General features: G+C 37.6%; 1 protein-coding gene across 3 annotated transcripts in view; it reads left to right on the top strand.

The window, feature by feature from the left end:
* PDE7B (phosphodiesterase 7B) overlaps positions 1–19,522 on the top strand; it is a 289,193-nt gene that overhangs the window by 87,439 nt on the left and 182,232 nt on the right. For 2 of the 3 annotated variants that reach the window (XM_031456398.2, XM_064486665.1), the window contains exon 2: positions 2,064–2,124. In XM_031456398.2, the coding sequence (XP_031312258.1) occupies positions 2,064–2,124 (61 nt within the window). Of the gene's footprint in view, positions 1–1,913; positions 2,125–19,522 lie in introns of those variants that run through there. The other variant, XM_031456399.2, reaches the window with a different exon arrangement.

Raw genomic sequence — 19,522 nt, 5'->3', positions numbered from 1 at the left:
TAATTTGAGTATAAATAAGTCATCCTTTCCCCTCTCAGCCTGTGCCTCTGCGTACCACAGGGTTTCTTTAGGTGTAAGGAATGCAGATTCTCTCATCTGGGAATTGTTTCTCCCAGAAATTACTTTGTCTTATAATAAATTAAGTGTAGGTACAATAAAGATTGATGGGGGTGGAATTAACCATGTTGTGAACAGTGAAAGAAAGAGGAAAATGGACAAATGTAGCATGTCCTCGGTCTTCCTATAGACAGGAAATTAAATGGTGAAAACAAGTCCAGCCTGGTACTACTAAATGGCTTCCATAAGCCCCCGGGAGATGGGTGCAGAGAAGCAGTATGTGAAAGGTAATTTTTATGTTCAGAGTGTTGCAAAGGGGGGCAGTTCTTTCTTATGAAATATTCAAGCATAGAAAACAGATCAGAGAATAATTTAAGGAGCAAATCATTATAGAAAAAGATGACAATCCCTCCAACATTTCGTTATTCCATATACCTTTCCACTACCCTGAATTTGATATTTATTATTCATTGCCTGCTTTCATGCTTTTTATGTAAATTAATATACCCCAAAACAGTATGTGCTATTTTTTAGATATTTTCAACTTCATAAGGAATATTTTTTTCTGCTTAACATCATACTTTTACATGATTTAAACATTATATATATTTTATATGATTTGAATATTATATAATGTGAATATTACATAATTATATATGCATATTATATACATATAATATATTGTTACACTATGTGTAGCTCTAATTCATTCATGTTAACTGCCATATAGTATTCCAATGTATGAATAACATATTATTTATCTATTTTGTAGCTGAACATTAAAGCTTGTCTAGTTACCAATTTAGAAAAGGATATCCATTTCTCTACATTGTTTATAAGCGTTGTTATTGCCAGATTTCTAAGTTTTGCCATGTCAGTGAGTTTAAAATAGGCCACATTTTACCTCTAATTTCTAGTCCCTGATCATTAGTATGGTTGAATATATTCTCTCTGTTTATTGACCATTCAGATTTCCTCTTCCATGAATTGCCTGTTTATATCCTTTATCCCTTTTTCCATTGGATTATTTGTTATTTTCTTATTGGTTTTTTACTTGATGATATTTATTCTCTTTACCAAGCTGTGCAGTAGAAGGGAGATGTCACATCTGGTAAGCACACAAATGAAAAGTTAAACACTCAGTAGGCTGCTAGCCCCTGAAGTAGCAGCTATAGTCTGTAACTCTCCTTGTCATCCCCTCTTTTCTGATTTTTGCTTGAGCTCTTCTCTGAAATTGTAAGCAAACAGGTGGTAGGTCTTCATCACATATTTTTCAGTGTACATCACAGAGGCTGTTAAACTGTGAGACAGAGAGCTGGCTGGATCAAAGAGTATTTGTTTGTTCACATAGTAGCCATTTGTCAATCACATGCATAAATGTGGTCTATTCTTAAATAACTGATTGTATCTCTGGAGTTTGCCCTGCACAAAAATTTTAACAAGCAAGTTAAAGCAAAAATGTAGATAAGAAAGTTGATATTTCCATGAGTCAGTGGTTCTGGAAAAGCATTATGAATACCACTTCTTTATCATTTCCTTATTTGTTCAGAGTCCCCAAGTTCAGAGAGTTAAGTGGAGGCCACTTAGGTTTGTGCTTGAAAATATCTGCTCGATTGCAGAGTAGGTAGTTTAGAGTAATTTTGGTCCTGAAGAACCAATTTTGAGAGTGATTAACCTCAGATTATTAGATCTAGTAGACTGCATATCCTCCTTTGAAGTTGAAACCGTTAGATGCTAGTGCGTCTCTGGCCATGACTTCTGACAGAAGCCACAGAATCAGCTCTTCACCAGACATGAGGCATGCAAAACAGTCTATCCCCAATTTGTCTGTCAAATATTTTACTACTAGGAAAGTCTCTGCTCATGACATAAGTCCCTAGACTCGGTAACAGACAAAAACATGAAGAGTAGAATAATGTCATGGTGATGTCAGTTTGCATGGACATGTCTCCTTGGGAATCCTGATATGAAATCTTAAAATAACTATGGCTTCCTTTCTCTTGCAGAGGTGTGGCGAAATCTTGTTTGAAAACCCTGATCAGAATGTCAAATGTGTTTGCATGCTAGGTAAGAAGACTTCTCATTTTTAATCTATTAAGCATGTTGATGTCATGTGGACTTACTATTGTTCTGTTGCCTGCTGTCTCTTGTTCCATATTGCAGAAGTTAATGAGCTCTTTTACATATTTATAGACAACTATAACACATTTTCATGTGGAACACTTGATGATGAAAAAAGGTCTTGATTTTAAAAACTGTCACTAAGTCAGGAACCATGCTTCTGAGTCTTTCAAAAATTTTCTTGGATTATTTAGCATAAAATAGAATTGAGTTCCCTGTGTTCAGGCAACTGTGATGAAAAAGTAAGAAGACTCATGTTGTAATTCCTAAACTAGAGACGATAAGCTAGGCAGGTAAACTAAATATTTACATCACAGCACAAAGTCCTCACTTACAGTGCCTGGGAGAAATACACATTTGAACTAAACTGAAGTCAGCACTACAGTTACCCACACTGGATTCATAATAAAATTGCAGCATTATAAAGAATAATCCTTTGTTCTTGTAAGATAATATATCATCAGTGCCTATAACAAACTCTTTAAAATATCATTTTCTGTTAAGAAATGAAGTTGATGTTATTTTCCTCATTTTATAGGTTAGAAAACTGGTACAGAGAATATAATATGCACTTAACCTCAAAGTGAGAAATGGTCCAAATCATGATATGAATGTTTCTAAACTGTAAAATTTTAAAGCTAATGCTTATGTCTTATTTAAGCCACTAAACTACATTCAGTGAGCTTTTCATTATGTAATTATAGTGATAGAACAAAACAGTAGTGTGAATAAATAAAAATAACCCTTAAATTTGACTTTCACTAAAATTTCACCTTCATCTATTCCAACTTTGAGCCGTACTCACAAATAAAAAAAGGATTCATTTTAGCTTCTTCCATTTTCTCTGGCTACTTCATATGTTGGCAACCTAGGTTATTGGTAAGATGACTCAAAAGCAGGCAGCAAGATAAATAGAAGCAGGGGAATATCTTGGTAATTTGTAATTCAAGATAATCAGATAATAAATAATCATAGGTTGCTCATGACCTAAAACCAACCAAACAAACAAAAAAACACAAACACCATATTTTCCTAGTTTTCTGATCTTTCCTATTTTCTTGAATTAGTGTTTTAAATCTCTCTGTTGCTGTGTTCATGTATGTTTTATTTTAATTAAGATGGTGGCTGTAAAGTAACAAATCCACTGGAAAATGAACATTATTACTGGAAGCACTTGAACAGTGAATATAGCATAGCATCCATAAATCCATTTCAAATATCCAGTATTCCTTTTCCTTATCCATGAAAATGCCTCAAAATGCTAATAGTGCAGGATGCAAACTAGATTGAGTTGGGGCAGAGATGGAAACAGAAATGATTCCTTTGTCCAGCCACATGTCCCAGCTTTGGACTTGGGAAACCATCTCATTATCACATCAGATCTATTTATCAATTAAGTCATTTAATTTTCACTATACCAAAATAAAACTATTATGAATACCAGTACAGATGGATCAACCCGCCATTAGCACGTGTTCACCTGGAGGCCAAGGTCTGTCATTGCACAGCAATCCTGTGCAAGATAATGAAAAAGGAAGTGAAGTTGATGAATTCTTCCCTTTAAAGAAGCAAGGGAAATTCAAGGTGTAAACGTGTAACTCACTAAAACTGAGACCACATCTTGTATGTAATCGGGAAAGGGCATCTATTTAACACAACAGCAACCACAAAGTGCCACTTCACCACTGTCTGAGGTCTTAATTCGTTTGTTGCTTCTTTGGAGAAGAACCTGTGATCATGCCTTTATGACTTCCCAAAGCGTTTCTTGAGAAAACTTTGTATCTCCAACAGTAAAGGATAAGGAGTCTCTGCTATTTAAAGGGACTCAAGTTTTCTAAGTGTTGCCAGTCATGAATGTGGTTTGTATTTTTGCAGATAATGTTACAACATGTTTATAAATAAATCAAAATTTTCAAATAAGAAAGCCAAATATATATGGTCTGCATTTCCAAAACTTCACCTCTGATCTTTATGCCACCCCAATATTGAGATCCCTGATGGAGGTCAACCTGGGACAGTCACAGCTTTAAGGTGTCAAGTTCTAGCTGCACCCCTTCTGATGTCCCCGAGGCATCCTCCACTCACTCCAGGTTTGGGGCACCTGCCTGGATCCCAGCTATGCACTGGTTCCAGCACATTTAAGATGGAATAGGGAAGCGGATCAGTAGCCAGCCACACCACGTGCAGTTTTCTTCTGTCCCACTGGTGTGTCTCCAGATAATTCTGAAAAACACAATCGTTATGCTTTGCATTGTTTACCTCACGACTTCTATGAACAAGCCATCCTCCCCAAACTCGGGCTTCTGGCTTATTACATCAAATGAGACATAAGTGTAAAATTCACTTGGAGTTACTCTGAAGCACTGAATTCAAAGCAGTTTTAATGTGGGAGCAAACTGTTGTCATGTATGGGTCCAGTGGGCAGTCCTGTCTACATTCAGGGAAATAGTAGTTCGTGTTGGATGTGAAGGTAAATAAAGACGTACCACAGAGCTGACTGCAGTGAGTATTAAGTATTTATTTCTTAAAATTCTGTCAGAGGGGGCAAATGTAGAGCCTGTTAAGCACCAAATTGTAATAAATGTTGCTTTTTTCTTTCCTTCACCTTTAGGGAGTTCAAAACTGCTATTTCCTGTCTTCTTCCTTTTTTTTTTTTTTTTAATTTAGCCATAAGATTTCTCTCAAGTTCAAATAGACCTCAAAGTTTATATAACTATATCAAAGGATATATAACTGTAGAGCAAGATGTGTACCTTAATTAGGTGCAATGAACTGATACCAAAGGGGAAAGGAATTAGAAGAGAAATTATCTCTCATTGCGCAATTAGTGTATGAAGTGCGGCCAGTTACTAAAACGGTTTTACTTTTCAAAGTTTAATGAAACGCTTAGGTACAAAGAGCTAAGATTATTTAAAGAAATGACATAAAATGATCAATGTTGATTCACTTCTAGATTCATTTGCTAACCTCAGTCTGGGAAATGCTAAATCCTGGGAAAAGAAACTTTCAAAGAAGAGTTCTCAGCAAAGCTTGGTGCCGCTTCTTTCTCTTGTTTTAAGAGTGAGGTTGTTTTTGGCCTTAATTTGTAATTTACAGTTTTTGTTGCCTCAATTTCTCCAACTTCTCTATCAAGGTTTAATTTTACAATTTGAATTTTTGAGTGGCTCTGCTTTTGTTTTGAATGTGATTCCTTTCCTGCTGATTGGAATGTAAAGCACGCAATTTCTTACCTGCCATGGCTTAGAGAAGGGTGTTCCTATTGTCAGGTTTCTGGTTAAAACTTGTTATAAATCATTAAAGAGATTGCCAGTTTTCAGAGCAATAGAATACCATAAAATCAATATTTATTAACATTCAGCATGAGCTTGGAGAGACTTACTTTCTAGTCTGACCTCTGAAAAATTAACTGTGCACTTTTCAGAAGTTGCTTCATCTCTTAGACTTCAGATTATATTTTTTTTTTTTTTCCTGCAAAGTGGCAATAAAAACGTATGTCCCTTCCAGCCCAGGGGTTGTCCTGGTGTTATAAAATGAGGTGTTCAGTGAAGAGATGTTGCCTGCTAAGATGCCCTAAATATGGTTTATGCATCAATAAATTAACACATAAGAAGCCAGGGTAGGGATGCAAAGATGTTGAAGTTCTGGTACCTGCCCTCAAGAAGCCTCCAATCCAGTGGGGCATGGACAACAACACAGTGACAACATAGCATGAGAAACCATGGGCCAGGGTCTTCTGGGAAGGCGAAGGGTGGAGTTGTGTCAGGATGAGCCTGTGAGAGTGGTAATAAGGAGCCGAGTGTCAAAGAGAAGCGGCTCACAGCTCTGTGAGGTTGGAAAGGGGCAGCCTGGTAGGAAAGGCGTTGGCATTTCTAGGTCACTGGAGCAGCAGGCACAGGAAGCTTAATGTGCTCAATTGGAGAAACTGTAAGTCATTATGCCTGGAGAACAGAATAAGAGGTAAGATAATCAGTGTGGAGAGGAAGGTGGGGCAGATTATAAAGGGCCTTATAACAGGACAAAGACCATTTCAGGATGTTTAAGCAGAGGAACTACAATGTGAGAATCAAGTTTTTGAGGGATCTCCTGGCCAGAATAAAGAACACACTGGAGCAGGACATGACTGAAGAAAGAGACCAGTTTAAGAAACCACAGCAATAATGAGTAAGAAATGATGAGTCGTGCCTGAACTGAGACACTGTCAAGGAGGAGAAAAGGTACAAGATTCAGCAGACTGTGAAAGAAAGTGATGGCACTTCGCAGTGGCGTGAGTGTAGGAAACGGAGTTAAATAGATAAAGAACAGATAGAGACGCTGTTTCCCCCACCTCCCCCTAGTGGATTGTATTAGAGAATCAGATTTGCAGTTGGTGGAAATGCTAAGTTAAAATTGGGCATCATAAATCGAGATACGCAAGGACTTCTTAGCTGCAGTAGGGGGTATGGAGCTCAGAAGAGCGATTTGCTGGTAGGTAGTAGTGACAACATATCAACAATGTCGTCACCCTTGGGAAGGTGGGGAGTGAGATGGAGATGCATCTTAGAACACTTGGGAGCATCACCCTAAAGGGATGCACAGGATCAAGAGGAGTCTAAAGAAGCTTATATAGATAGGAGTTTAAGAATGAGTGAACAGAGAAACAAGGAAAACAAAAGCGAGTGCTGTCATCTTGGTCAAGAGAAAAGACTTTCAAAGGAAGGTCATGATAAAAATGTGAAATATCACAGTGGTTCAATGAGATCGAGTGTCCATTGGACTTAACAACCTGAGGGTAATATCACCAAGAGCATAACTAGTGGAAGGGTGAAGTGGGGAGGGCAGCAAGGAGCCAAATAAAGAGAACCAAGGAGGGGCACTACTGTCTCAAGAAATTTGTCTGAGAAAGGAAGGCAGTGCCTGGAAGGAGTTCTTAAGATGGAAAAGATGGCAGAATGTCTGATGCAGAGAGGAAAGAGCGAGAAGAGGAAGTGGTTGAGTATTTCTAAAGAGAAAGGGAGTAACTGTGACCCTAAAACCCGCCTCCCACTGTGACTGAGAGAAGGTAGTGAGGGTGGATGAGGAAGAGGAAGGATGGAGACACATCTGTCAGGGTGATCCACATCTCAGGGGAACTGAGAGGACTTAACATCTAATTGTGGCCCTTCTTTTTAAGAGGAAAGCATGATATTCTGATGAGAGTGAAGAGGGGAGTAGTGGAGGTGAGCAGAAAGAGGAAGGTAAAGGTTTGAAATTAATGAAGGAAATAAGAAAGAACTGACTAGAGAGGGGTTAAGGGTATTATTTAAAGCAGTTCTAAGGAATTTGTGAACTAAAATATTAATCCCCATTCATTAAAAAATACATCGAACACAAACTGTGTGTTCCAAACACACATTTCAGAAAAGTAACTGCTCCCTGTTCACGAACACCCTTCCCTTTCCATTTGCTCCTTAACTGCCTCCTCTTCCAGCAGTCAGGAGGCTGTCTTCCTTGACCCTAATGCACAAGCCCCTCTCACTTACACTGTAAATATTGAATTATCCCTCCATTTCTCCATCTAGCCTGCATATTCCAAGGGAGCAGGTCCCCATCTTATTTCTCTTTGTAGCCCTGGCACCTAGCCTTGGCTTAAAACTCCAAAGGAGCACCAAAAATATTCATAATGAAGATACAAGAAAAGTGTAAGGTTATGTATTCATCCCCAACCTTCTCTGACCCATGGTGCCTCCAGAAGGCTCTTTTCTGACTTGTCTTGGCCTAAAAGGAGGTGCCTCCACCCAGCCTCCCAGTTGGCAGGGAGACCAATGCTGCTGAGCCACTTGAGTTCTGACAGTACCAGTGTCTCCTGAGCTGGGCCCACCCCTGCCTCTTCCTCCCCAGCTACTCCTTCTCTGTTCCCTTTCCCCTCGCACAAATTTCCTTCAAAGGCTTTTTGCCCTCAGGGTGAGTCCCTCTAGGAATCCTTGTATACGTCAAATCGTATTTTTTTAATAATGTTCCAGACACTATGTCATTTCTGTATGGACCCAAAAGCAATGTTGGACTTTGTATTGGAAGGAATACAGATTATAATTGTATGTCATTGTAAATTTATATCTTTTTAACAGACAAATTATTCATGATGGCTAAGAAGTCCCAACCTGTCAATCTCAAACCACCTGCCTTGCCAGCTATAAGTATACAGTGTTTTCCAGTGTGTATAGATTATAAACATTCACAGGATATAGAAATTTTCAAAGAATGAAACAAAGTAATGTATATTATAAAAGATACACAGAAAGATAATTTTAGGTAAAATAAACATTTGCTCCCATTGGATCAATTGCTCTCTTTGAACTATAACATTTCTTTGTCATATCTAAGTGCCAAAAGATATTTTATTAACCTGCCAGGAGATCCATTTCAAAAAGAGAGCTAACTGGTGGTAGAGAAATCTCAGTTTCCATAAGCTCAAAACTTTCATATCTGACAAATTGATGAAAGTGTTCAGATTTTGGGATGCTAGCTTGGACACTATCAAAACTACTGATTTATTTTACTGCAGAAATCTTAAAGGCAAATCTAGAAATATGTTATATATAACAATAAGCAAATGCAAAGAATTTGCTCTTGCCTCCTTTTAGGTAGTCAACCACATACGAGTTTAATATCTTTGGTTTACAGTCAACATTTAAAATTTTGTGTGACTTGTAACTCCATGAGGCAGTTAAAATTATGAAATCTATGAATTCTGGACTCTGAGGATACTAGTTCTATGTGGCATAGTGGAAAATATGATTTCTGAAAGAGGCCTTCCCATTCTTAAATATAATAAAATAATGCCAGAAATGCTTATTAGAATTCCGTAAGATCAGGGAACATCGGTATCTTTGTCATTCAGTGATCATCATAAACTACAAATCTGAGAGTTTTTGCAGTATATATGGTAAACTTATGAAGAATTTCTATTCCAAGTTTCTTTCTAAAATTATATTGCAATGTCAATACAATGCATTTTAATATTTTGTCTTCTTTTAGAAAACTAAATATTTGGAAAAATAGTTGAACATTTTGGAAGTAGATATTGAATTCAAAAATACATTTTCCATATTTCTCAGGAAAAGTTTAACATTGTATTCCTAAATTAATACATTCTGTATAGAATGAACTTGTTAATAATTAATTCCACCAGGCAGTCAGTGTGAAAGTTACCTTATTCTGTCTGCTGTTTCACCTTTTGTATCAGGAACTCTCTCTTCTTTCATGGATCATGTTTATAAGATGGTTAATAATGAAATGCCAAGATGTTTCTGGCAATGGTGTATGAATGATTGTGATCATGTTGTGGATAACTTAGCAGATATTTGGAACTTGGTCATCAGAGTCTTAAGCAAATCTCTCAATACTTGAAGGAACTTAGTTTTTTCAGATGTTGCTTTCATAGGAGTTTAAGGTTGAAAACAGCTTTGAGAGTCAAGTAAGAGAAGGAAACAGTAATTTCTCCCAACATAGTCCACCTGCCTGGACTCCATAAGTTCAGGGTCAGGTGTTAAATGTGTAACCACACAGAGGTGTGAAAATTTTGGGACCCTTACAATAAATAAAGGATTTTTCCCCTGTAGCAATTGTACTGCTTAAAGAAAAGAAAGAAAAGAAACAGTGTGACTATGCATGTCTTTTTACTTTCTTATAGGGAAGGCTTGTTGGCAGATCAGTTTCAAATGTTAGCATCTCTAAAAGAGCAAGTTTTTAATTAGTGTATTTATTTAACATTAGTAAATACGAACTAATATGTGTACTTATGTCCAAGATTATATTTATCAATAGCCTGGTATCCCTCAATAATTAAAATTGTTGTTTGCATATTTATTGGCAATTCTAATTCTTCTGCTATTCATTTAGCTATTGATTTATTTAGATAGAAAATGTTTTTCTTACTTTTTTATTGAAACATAGCTTGAATTCTGATAAATATCCAATTTTGAAGTGTAGACCTCATTAATTTTTACAAAGTTAACACAGCCATGTAAAACCACACAGAAAATACAAATTCTCTCATACCTCCTCCCAAACATCACCTCCCAAAGATCCATACTGACTCACTGACTTCTATCATCATTTCCTAACTTTGAAATTTTTATAAATGATGGGGAAGGGTATAGCTCAAGTAGTAGAGCATATGCTTGGCATCAACAAGGTCCTGAGTTCAATCCCCAGTACCTCCTCTAAAAAAAAAAGGAGTTAATGAGTAAACCTAATTACCTCCCCCATAAAAAAAAATAAGTTAGTTGAAATTTTTATAAATGGAATCAAAGAGTATCTTCCTTTTCAGTCTGCCTTCTTTAACTCAACATTGTCTGTAAGATTCATCCATGCTGTTGTACACAGCTGTAGTTCAATGTGGGGTTTTTTTGTTTCTTTTGCTGTAGATTAAAAGTTAGCAAATAACAACCAATGGGCTAAAACTGGCCTGTCACCTGTTTTTGTTAAGTTTTACTAGACTGTAACCATGCCCATTCATTTATAAAATGTCTAAGGCTGTTTTCACACTACATTGGTAGAGTTATGCAGTTGTGTTAGAGACCAAATGATTTCCAAAGCCTAACATAGTATAGAAAAAGATTTCTGACCACTGTTAAGAGTATTCCAGTGTATGTGTATATGTGTGTGTGTGTGTGATTATTAATTCTAGTGGTAGTAAACATTTGGCTATCCCTAGTTTTGGACTGTTACAAATAAAAATACTATGAACATTCTTGTACATGTCTTTTTGTGCACAAAATTGCACATCTTCTCTTGAGAGTTTACCTAGAATTGTCACTGTTGGGTCATAGGGTATGTAGATGTTCAGCTTTAACTGATTCTGCCAAATAGTTTTCCAAAGTGACTATACCAATTTACCCTCCCACTAGATATGTATGAAGGTCCCATAAATAATGTAATACTTGATAATTATTTTTGAGTAAAAGTTAGAATGCAAAATTCATCATTCAACTCAATACAAATAACATTTCATGTAATAGTCTTTAATGAAGATCACAATTATCATTTATGTAAACAACTCATCAGGTTGATAATGGTAGTAATAAAATAGGTATATTTTATTTTTTCATTATCAGTGAACATTAATGAGTTGATGGAGTTTGTTGCATAAACCAAACTAATAGTTATTGTCTATCAAACACTGGAATTAAATATTCTACAAATGATCCTAATAAGTGTTTCTCCATCCACAGTGCAATTGTAAACAAAACTCTGGTTCATAAATTAAAACTCTATTCTCTTGAGATAATTAATTTCCATTTTTTCTTTTACTACAAAATACACAATTAACTTTTTTTACAGATCTGAAATTATATGTAAGAACGTATAATATGAAAATTATAATTAAGACATCTAATTCTGAAAAATCAGCAGGCTAGTACCTCAGTATGAAAATGGCATAGTGATTCTATGTTTAACTCTCACATGTTGTTTTCATGGATTTTATTCACAATTGCCCAAGGAGTGAATCAGCAAAGTATTTTCATTTTGCTCTTTTTGGGGGTATGGGGACAGATAATTAGGTTTATTTACTTACTTATTTTAATATAGGTACTGAGGATTGAACCCAGGACCTCGTGCATGCTAAGCATGTGCTCTACCACTGATCTATACCCTCCCCCATTCCTCTTTTTATCAGTCTCTCTCAGTATTGGGTTTGTCTAGGTAAATATAGGAAGGTAGCCATTAGCCAATATCAAGATTGAGTCAACTAAGAGAATTATAATTTCCCAATACTCAGGAAGTGTTTTTGGCTACCTGGATGCAAGATCATGAATGACTTTTATTTCCTTTTTGTCTCTCCATATTTTCCAAGTGTGTTCAACAGACAGTAATTATTCATTTTATAATGTGAGAGATTTTAGGTAGTTTTTCTGATTTCTAAGGATATAAAAATTGTTTTTATTGTTGCTTGCTTTACTAAAACCTATACCTGACAAGTGTCAAAACTTTGGTAATTTATTCCAGTGGTTAACTAGACACAAATGGAGAGGTGTTTGTTACATGAACTGTGCCTTGGGGTAACCATTACCGGTCACTACATCTTGGAGATGAGTTGGACTTTTATTGAGTTGTCTCTCACAGACTCATCTTCCCCCAAACAAATGGACTTTCTGGAATTGGCCATTCCCTTTGCAGAATGCATGTCATCCCAGCCATCCTATGCCTTGTGTCATAGACAAAAATGTCACCTATTGACACACAACCCATGGAACAACACAGGAGTTGCAAAACAATATGAAACTCAAGTAACTGAGGTCTGTGGTTCCATGGCAAATGGAAGCCTTCCACAACAAACATGCTAATAGCCTGTTTCACCATGGATGGGTGAGGGCTTATTGCACAAGTGCTATAAAACAATGTGGAACAAACACTGTGGAGCTTCTTTAGATTCTTAGAATTATAAGATGTAACACACACAGACACACATGCGTGCACAAATGCACGCACGCACACACATAGTCTGCCTCCGCCCCAGAGACACCCTTAAGGTGGTACCAAGTGGTGTTTCCATTATGCTAAGAGACTGCAGCTTTCATTAAACTAGCAAACAAACAAAAGACGATTGCCCATTTCCAAGTTTAAGTTCTCTTATTTTGTTCCTTTCTTCTCAACTGAGACCCAAAAAGCACAAGGCTTTTGTCTATTTGTAGGTAGTTAATTTGCACAACCAGTTAGTTTACTTTCAGTATTCGGAAAAAAGACAAGGAGAAGTGTTGAATGCTCTACATGTCCTAAAGTCTGTCAAATAAAGGACGAATAAATCCTGTTGATGTAAAACTGTATAAAGAACTACATACAGTGTTTTTCCAAATATGAAAGGTTGCCTTTCATATTTGTGTGTGTGTGTGTGTGTGTGTGTGTGTGTGTGTGTGTGTATAATTTTTAGTGGTAGGAAAAAATTTAACTTTACTTGATTCATCTTATTTTTCTGTATGGTACAAATTTCCTACCATTAGCATGTATTACTTTTATTTATTTTTATTTATTTTTGGAAGTGTGTGTGTGTGTGTGTAAAACATGTATTACTCTTACAATAGAAAAACATAAACATAAAAAAGGACCTTAGGGCAGTGAAGCTACTCCGTATAATATTGTAATGCTGGATACATGTCATTACAAATTTGTCCAAATCCAGAACGTGCAACACCAAGAGTGACTGTAAGGTGAACTTGGAACTTTGGGTGATGATGATGTGTCCGTGGAGGTTCATCGATTCTAACAAATGTACCCCTCTGGTGGGGGATATTGATTATGTTGGAAGTTATGCATATCCAGGGCAGAGGGTCCTGCTAGTATCTTAAAAAAATTAAAGAGGGATAAAAAGACATGGTGGCAGGGAGGCTGAAAGCAGTGTGCAGTTGTGGTCTGGTAAGCTCTGCAGAGGCTCTGAGAGGCTGGCCAGGGACAGGACCCTGGTGTCAAACTTTTCTGAGAACTAAGAGACAGATGAGCTTTTGTTCAGGCTCTGTCATTTAATTTACTGTTTACTCATAGGAAAATTAAAGTGTGTTGTGACCCCTTTAGCAATCCATCTGTTTTTCAAATAAAAAGGCTTTTTCTGGGTTCAGTTTTAAACTATCAACTGGAAGGAAATTCAGTGGCTTCCCTAAAACCATATAGCTTTTAAATCACATCTGTACCCATTGTCATTACAAAGAAGTGTTGAAGACTACTACTATACTAAGATTTCTAATGTACAATTATAAATTAATAAGGGAAGAAAAATATTATTTTCTGTGACATTTTGCTTATAATATGAGCCTGATTTATCCAGAGTTTATATCACTTAATATTCTATAAATATATGATCTATTAATGCTGATTTGTCCAACAAAAATAGATATTGAGTACTTAACAAGTGTGTACTCTCTTCTTTGTATCAGAAGAACAGCAGTGAATAAGAGACAAAATTCCTACCATAGGGGAACTTAGATTCTAATGGGACCTGAAGGTGGGGGGGATGAATGATAAACAATATAAATCATATACTATGTACTTTTAAAGATGACACTGGAAGAAATTCTACTAAGGAAAAAAGAAGGCAGGGCACGAAGGGTGGAGTAAAAGACAGTAGGGGTGGAGGTGGTGGTGCAGGATTTAACCAGAACAGCCAGAGCTCTCCCTGCAGTGAGCATAGCCAGGCTCTGCGGAAGTGTCCTGAAGCAGGAAGGAGCCTGGACAACCCAAAGGAGCAGAGGGAGAGAGGTGTGCTAAGGCCCAGGAATGAGGAGAAGGAGCTGAGAGGTCCTGGGAGCCATATCAGTGTGAGTCATTATAAGGACTCTGGATTGATTCTGCCAGCGAGGAGGAAAACCATCAGAAATTTCTAAGCACTGATGTTGCCTGAGCTGACTTCCATTTTAAAATACTGGATCATTATGTTCATTTTAAAAATTAACAAAATAAGGAAAGAAGGCTGGCATTACAGTTTTGGAGAAGTGTATTCCCAGTGTCCTGAGGTGGGTACTGAATGGATGTGTTTAGGAAAATAAGAGTGAACAGATTTAACATCATGTGTTACATATATTCCAAATAAATGAAATGGTTAATGTTCATCTAACTTAGAAAGTTCAGCCAGAGGAAGTATCACTTTAAAGTGGTTAGAATTTGAAAAGGAAAGGTGATTGGCAATCTCATCTCTAGAAAATTTCCCTCCTTGGGGAGTTCTTTCTTTATTTAACCTGTCTTTCTAGTGGCTTTTTTTTTTTTTTTAATAGAAGGACCTATCTCTGTTTCTGTGCTTCCCTCTTGGACTCTTTATTTTCCTAAATAGTAGCTTAGAATCATAGTTAATGGCCTCCTCAGGAAACCAGTTTCACTAAAAACTTAGAAACCTCTCTTTTTTCTATTATCTTTGAAAGTAAGTATTTGCAAATGCTAACAGAGTTAAACAGGACCTGAGAGTTTTATTATGGCAAAGAGCAGAGACAGTGGATGCTTGGAAGGTCTGGTGCCACAACCCCTACTGTGCCATTGACCTACACTAGAATGTGAATAGCGCCCCCTGGAGTTGCAGTGTGAAAGGGTGAAGTAAGTTACTAGACTTGGCTTCTCTGAAGCCCACTTTGAGAGCCATGGACTCATGCCAGTGTTTTCTTTGACTTACTCAGTTAGAAAATGAAAATACCAGCATTTCTTTGCTCCCATTCCCTTTAATTTTACCTCAGAAGAAAAATGTGTGAGGATTTCTTTAAAAAGACAAATCAATACAGAATTTATAGAACTCAGTGAAAGAGTCCCAAAACACAATATTTAACTGTCCATTCAGTTTAGCCAATGATTATTGAGCAGATTATTACTGTAATCCTAGAATTAATGTTTGGTAGACAGAGAGGAAGACAAAGTGATGTCCTTAGCCCCCAGCATTCTTATTTTCTAGCATCACCCCTTCAGCTCTGTAACTAAGGCAGTGGTAGCAGAGAATGGGGCATGATTGGTCCCTTCTCCACAGTGGCATTTTTCTAAAAAACCTGTGGATATTCTTGGACATACGTCAGCCTGGGACCTGGTCAATCCCTCTGTGTTGTTTCATGCTAAATCTGGTGAAAGAACTGATAGGCCCAGAAAACACTAATGGATACGTTCAAATAAGAGTCCAGAGACCTAATTTCGTGTCCTCTGTCTTCCCCTAATAGCCATGTCACAATCTCTCTCGATCTAAAATTCTTTGTCCTTCAAATGTGCCCAACAACCCTGAGTAACTCCTACTTGATAACTACATTGCTTATGAGTCTAAAGATAAAAAAGGTGGTATGAGTAAAACACATGGGAAAAAAAGATTATCTAGACAAATGTCAGGCTGCTTTTTAGAACCTATGGTAGTTGAATGACCTAGTTTTTGCTTGTTGGCCTTCGGTGAAAGACAACTAGTTGAACAGACTTGCCATTACCAATAGTTCAACTTTCAAAAGTCTAAGACAATGATCTGAAGGAGATAGTCTTGAAACCTGTGATCTGGGATCAGAAGCAACAGCCTTTCTGCCATTGGGTCACCGATAGCAGACTTGCCCAGCAAATATCCCTGGAATAAATTTCCTGGTTAACTTTTTAGGGTCTGTGTCCATATTTTAAAAATCATGGATGCTTAATTTGTATTCAGTTGAATGATTTGGCTCATCTTTATTTCCAAAAATACATCTTGACACTGTAGGAAAGCTTTTGGCAGAATGAACACTGGAATAAAGAGGTGACAACCAAAAGTCGTGGGAGAAAGGACATAAATGGTAACTAAAAGGGAACCAATGCCACTTGGGCTGGACTTGAAGGTCCACTGAGACTGCAAACCCCCAAGCCAAGGTAGCTGAGAAGAGAGAAAGTCAGTGACTCCTGAGGAAATACTCTGCTCAGGAGACTTGGCAGGAATAATGTGGCTTTTGAAGAAAAGCCTGCTTTTGACCACACTGAAGCAGATTTAAATTTATATTGAAACAAATGACTCAGGAATCTCAATTTTAAATGGTCTCTTCATATGCATCATACACACATATTAAAATATATATTTTTGTAGAGACAGCTTTGAAAAGAAGCTTCTCTGTAATAAAGAACTAATCAGAACTCATTGGTACTTAATCATATTCAGGATCTTCCTTGGCTCATTAAAGAGCAAAGGGGTCTCACAGATCAAAAGATAAGGTCACTAGTTTGTAAGCAAACCTTGAAATGTTGTTACCATCTGTGCTGAGTTTACCGCCAAGATTTTATAGCAAGATCGGAGTTTTAAAGTTTTCTTAGATTTAAAAAACTTCAAGTTCAGAAGTTCCAGCCAGTAACTGCCATACAATAAAATCATTATTAAGCCTATATTATTTCATGTTGTTTTGGAAAGTTTAGTGGAAGCTGCCTGTTGCATCACTCCCAGCATTCTGAATGTGCTGCATGATGGAAAAGGACCCCATGGCTATTCCAGTGGGGAAGGCAGGGAGATGGGATAAGAAGGGATGGAAAAATAACCCAACTGGAAGAATTATGAAGAGTGGTGAATTAGTAAAATGTTGTGCTATAGTCAACAGTCACTTGAATGTTTACCAGAGAAAATAATTGAATCAGCACCCCAAAAATGACTAATCTTGTACCAAAAGTCCAGATATGTATTGTTTCAGCAAATGTTTATTGAGCACCTGCTATGTGCCAGCCTTTCTTCTCTGTCTAGGAGAAAATAGCTGTGGGTCAAATAAACCAGATCTCTGATCACATGAAGTTTACATTTTACTGCAGGAAATAATTAAAAGTTAGATGAACACATAGTTATTCAATTTCAGGTGGTGATAACAACTATGCAGAAAAAACAAGGCAGGATGAGAGGGATAAAGAGTGACATGGAGGGGGCAGCTTTTTTAGATAGTATAGTCTCTAAGAAGGCATTTCAGGCAGAGAGAGCCACAAAGGGGTGGGACAGCGAGGCCAGAGTCTGAAATGGGATGAACAGGAGTAAGAGCAGAGGGAAGGAGATGAGTTCAGAGACACACGTGGGAGATCCTGGTGGCTTCTCTAGGCCAGTGCTTCTCAAACTTTAAAATGCACACGGATTGCCTGGGGATATTGTTAAAATGCTGATTTTGAGTTAGTAAATCTGCAGTGGGGCCCAAGATCCTATATAGCTAACACGTTCCCAAGTGATGCTGATCGTGATTCCAGGTATATATTTTAAATATCAAGTCTTTCATCCAGGATAGTAAGTCCAGATTTTGTTCTAAATGCAGTGTTTGGAGTTGCATGGCATAACCAGTGTTTTAGAGAATTCACACTCACTTCTGCACAAAAAAATGGATTTTATGTGTGGCCACTGGAAGCAAATGACGACGTTAGTTCAAGCTGATTAGTGGTTTGGACTAGGAAGTCTGTAGTAGGGTAGTGAGAAGTTGGGATTCAGGCAGTGTTTGAAGCTCAGGCTGATAAAACTTAACTGAGGAATTGGATGTAGTAACAGAAGAAAAGAGAGAATCGTGAAGAGTTGGCCGAAGCCACTGGATATGTGGTGATGCCATTAACTAAGATGGGGAACAAGAGGATAAAGGGTAGAGAGTGACATGCATTGAGGAGGCAGGTGTTTAGGACTGAATTGTGTCCCCCCAAAAGTCATATGTTGCAGTCCTAACCTTGAATACCTCAGAATGTGACTGTATTTAGAAATAGGGTCTTTAAAGGGGTAATTAAGGTAAAATGAGATCATTAGGGTGCACCCTAATCCAACATCACTGGTTGTCCTTATATAAAAAAGCAATCTAGATGCACAGATATGTCCCTATAGGGAGAATGGCACGTGCATATGAAGGTGGCCATCTACAAAGCAAGGAGAGGAGCCTGAGACTGATCCTTCCCTCACAGCCCGCAAGGGAATCAACCCTAACAACCCTTTAATTTGGGACTTTTAGCCTCCAGCACTGTGGACAATAAATCTTTGTTGTTTAAGCCACCCAGTTTGTGGTATGTTGTTACAGCGGCAGACTTAAACAATAGAGGAGCAGCTTTTTTGAGGTAGACCCTCTCTGAGAAGGAGTAGATTTAAATCATCTGGGGAAGGAGCATTCCAGGAAGAGGAAACAGCACGTGAGCATCCACACAAGCCCCGCTATGGGAACAAATGGTGTCAAAGGGAAACTTTTATTTTAAACCCTAGAAAGTAGTGACATTATTGAGTCAGAGCATTAGAGTAAAAAGATCACTGGATCAGGATTCAAAAGACATGGGAAGGTCTAACTCTGCCACTTATTAGTTGGATGATGATGAGCAAGTCTCTTCAACTCTCTGAGCCTTAGTTTTCTCATCAAATGGAAATAACAGTACCCATGGCACCTACCCCACCAGGCTGCTGTGAGGTCCAAATAAAATAAAAATACAAGTGAAAGTAGTTTACCGAGCACGGAGCTTTATGTAAGTGTGAGTTGTGGTGACTGTTCTTTGCTGCCGCCTTTGTTACTGTTTCCACGCTCACAGAGGACGTGCTGTAATGCTGTGGTGAACGGACATAAGCACACCCCAGATGTGCAGCTCAAGGGCCATGTGCCTTTATGTTATGAGGACACTTGAGAGCCTCTCTTGGCAATCATCAAGTCTTCTATCTTATTTTTTAGAAGCAAAAAAATTCAATTACATGTGACTCTAATTATAACCATATTTTTATTTAAAGTGGGAAGCAACGGAAGATTGTGGTAGCATAAATCACTAGTCATCTCATCTCATTTAGGTTATATGAAAACAAGATGGAAATCTTTGAAGTCAGTGTGTTTGTTTGCTAATCTACTCCCCCCTCCCCCTCCAGCCAAAAAAAAACCAAACCCCAAAACACACTATGTTTCTCAGAACTGTTTGGATGGGAAGTATTTTTTTTGCAGGAATTTTTATT

Source organism: Camelus dromedarius, chromosome 6 (assembly GCF_036321535.1).
Source record: "Camelus dromedarius isolate mCamDro1 chromosome 6, mCamDro1.pat, whole genome shotgun sequence".
In the NCBI taxonomy this organism is placed as follows: domain Eukaryota; kingdom Metazoa; phylum Chordata; class Mammalia; order Artiodactyla; family Camelidae; genus Camelus; species Camelus dromedarius.
The sequence above is the reverse complement of the archived record's forward strand: the minus strand, read 5'-3'. Positions and strand labels throughout refer to the sequence as shown.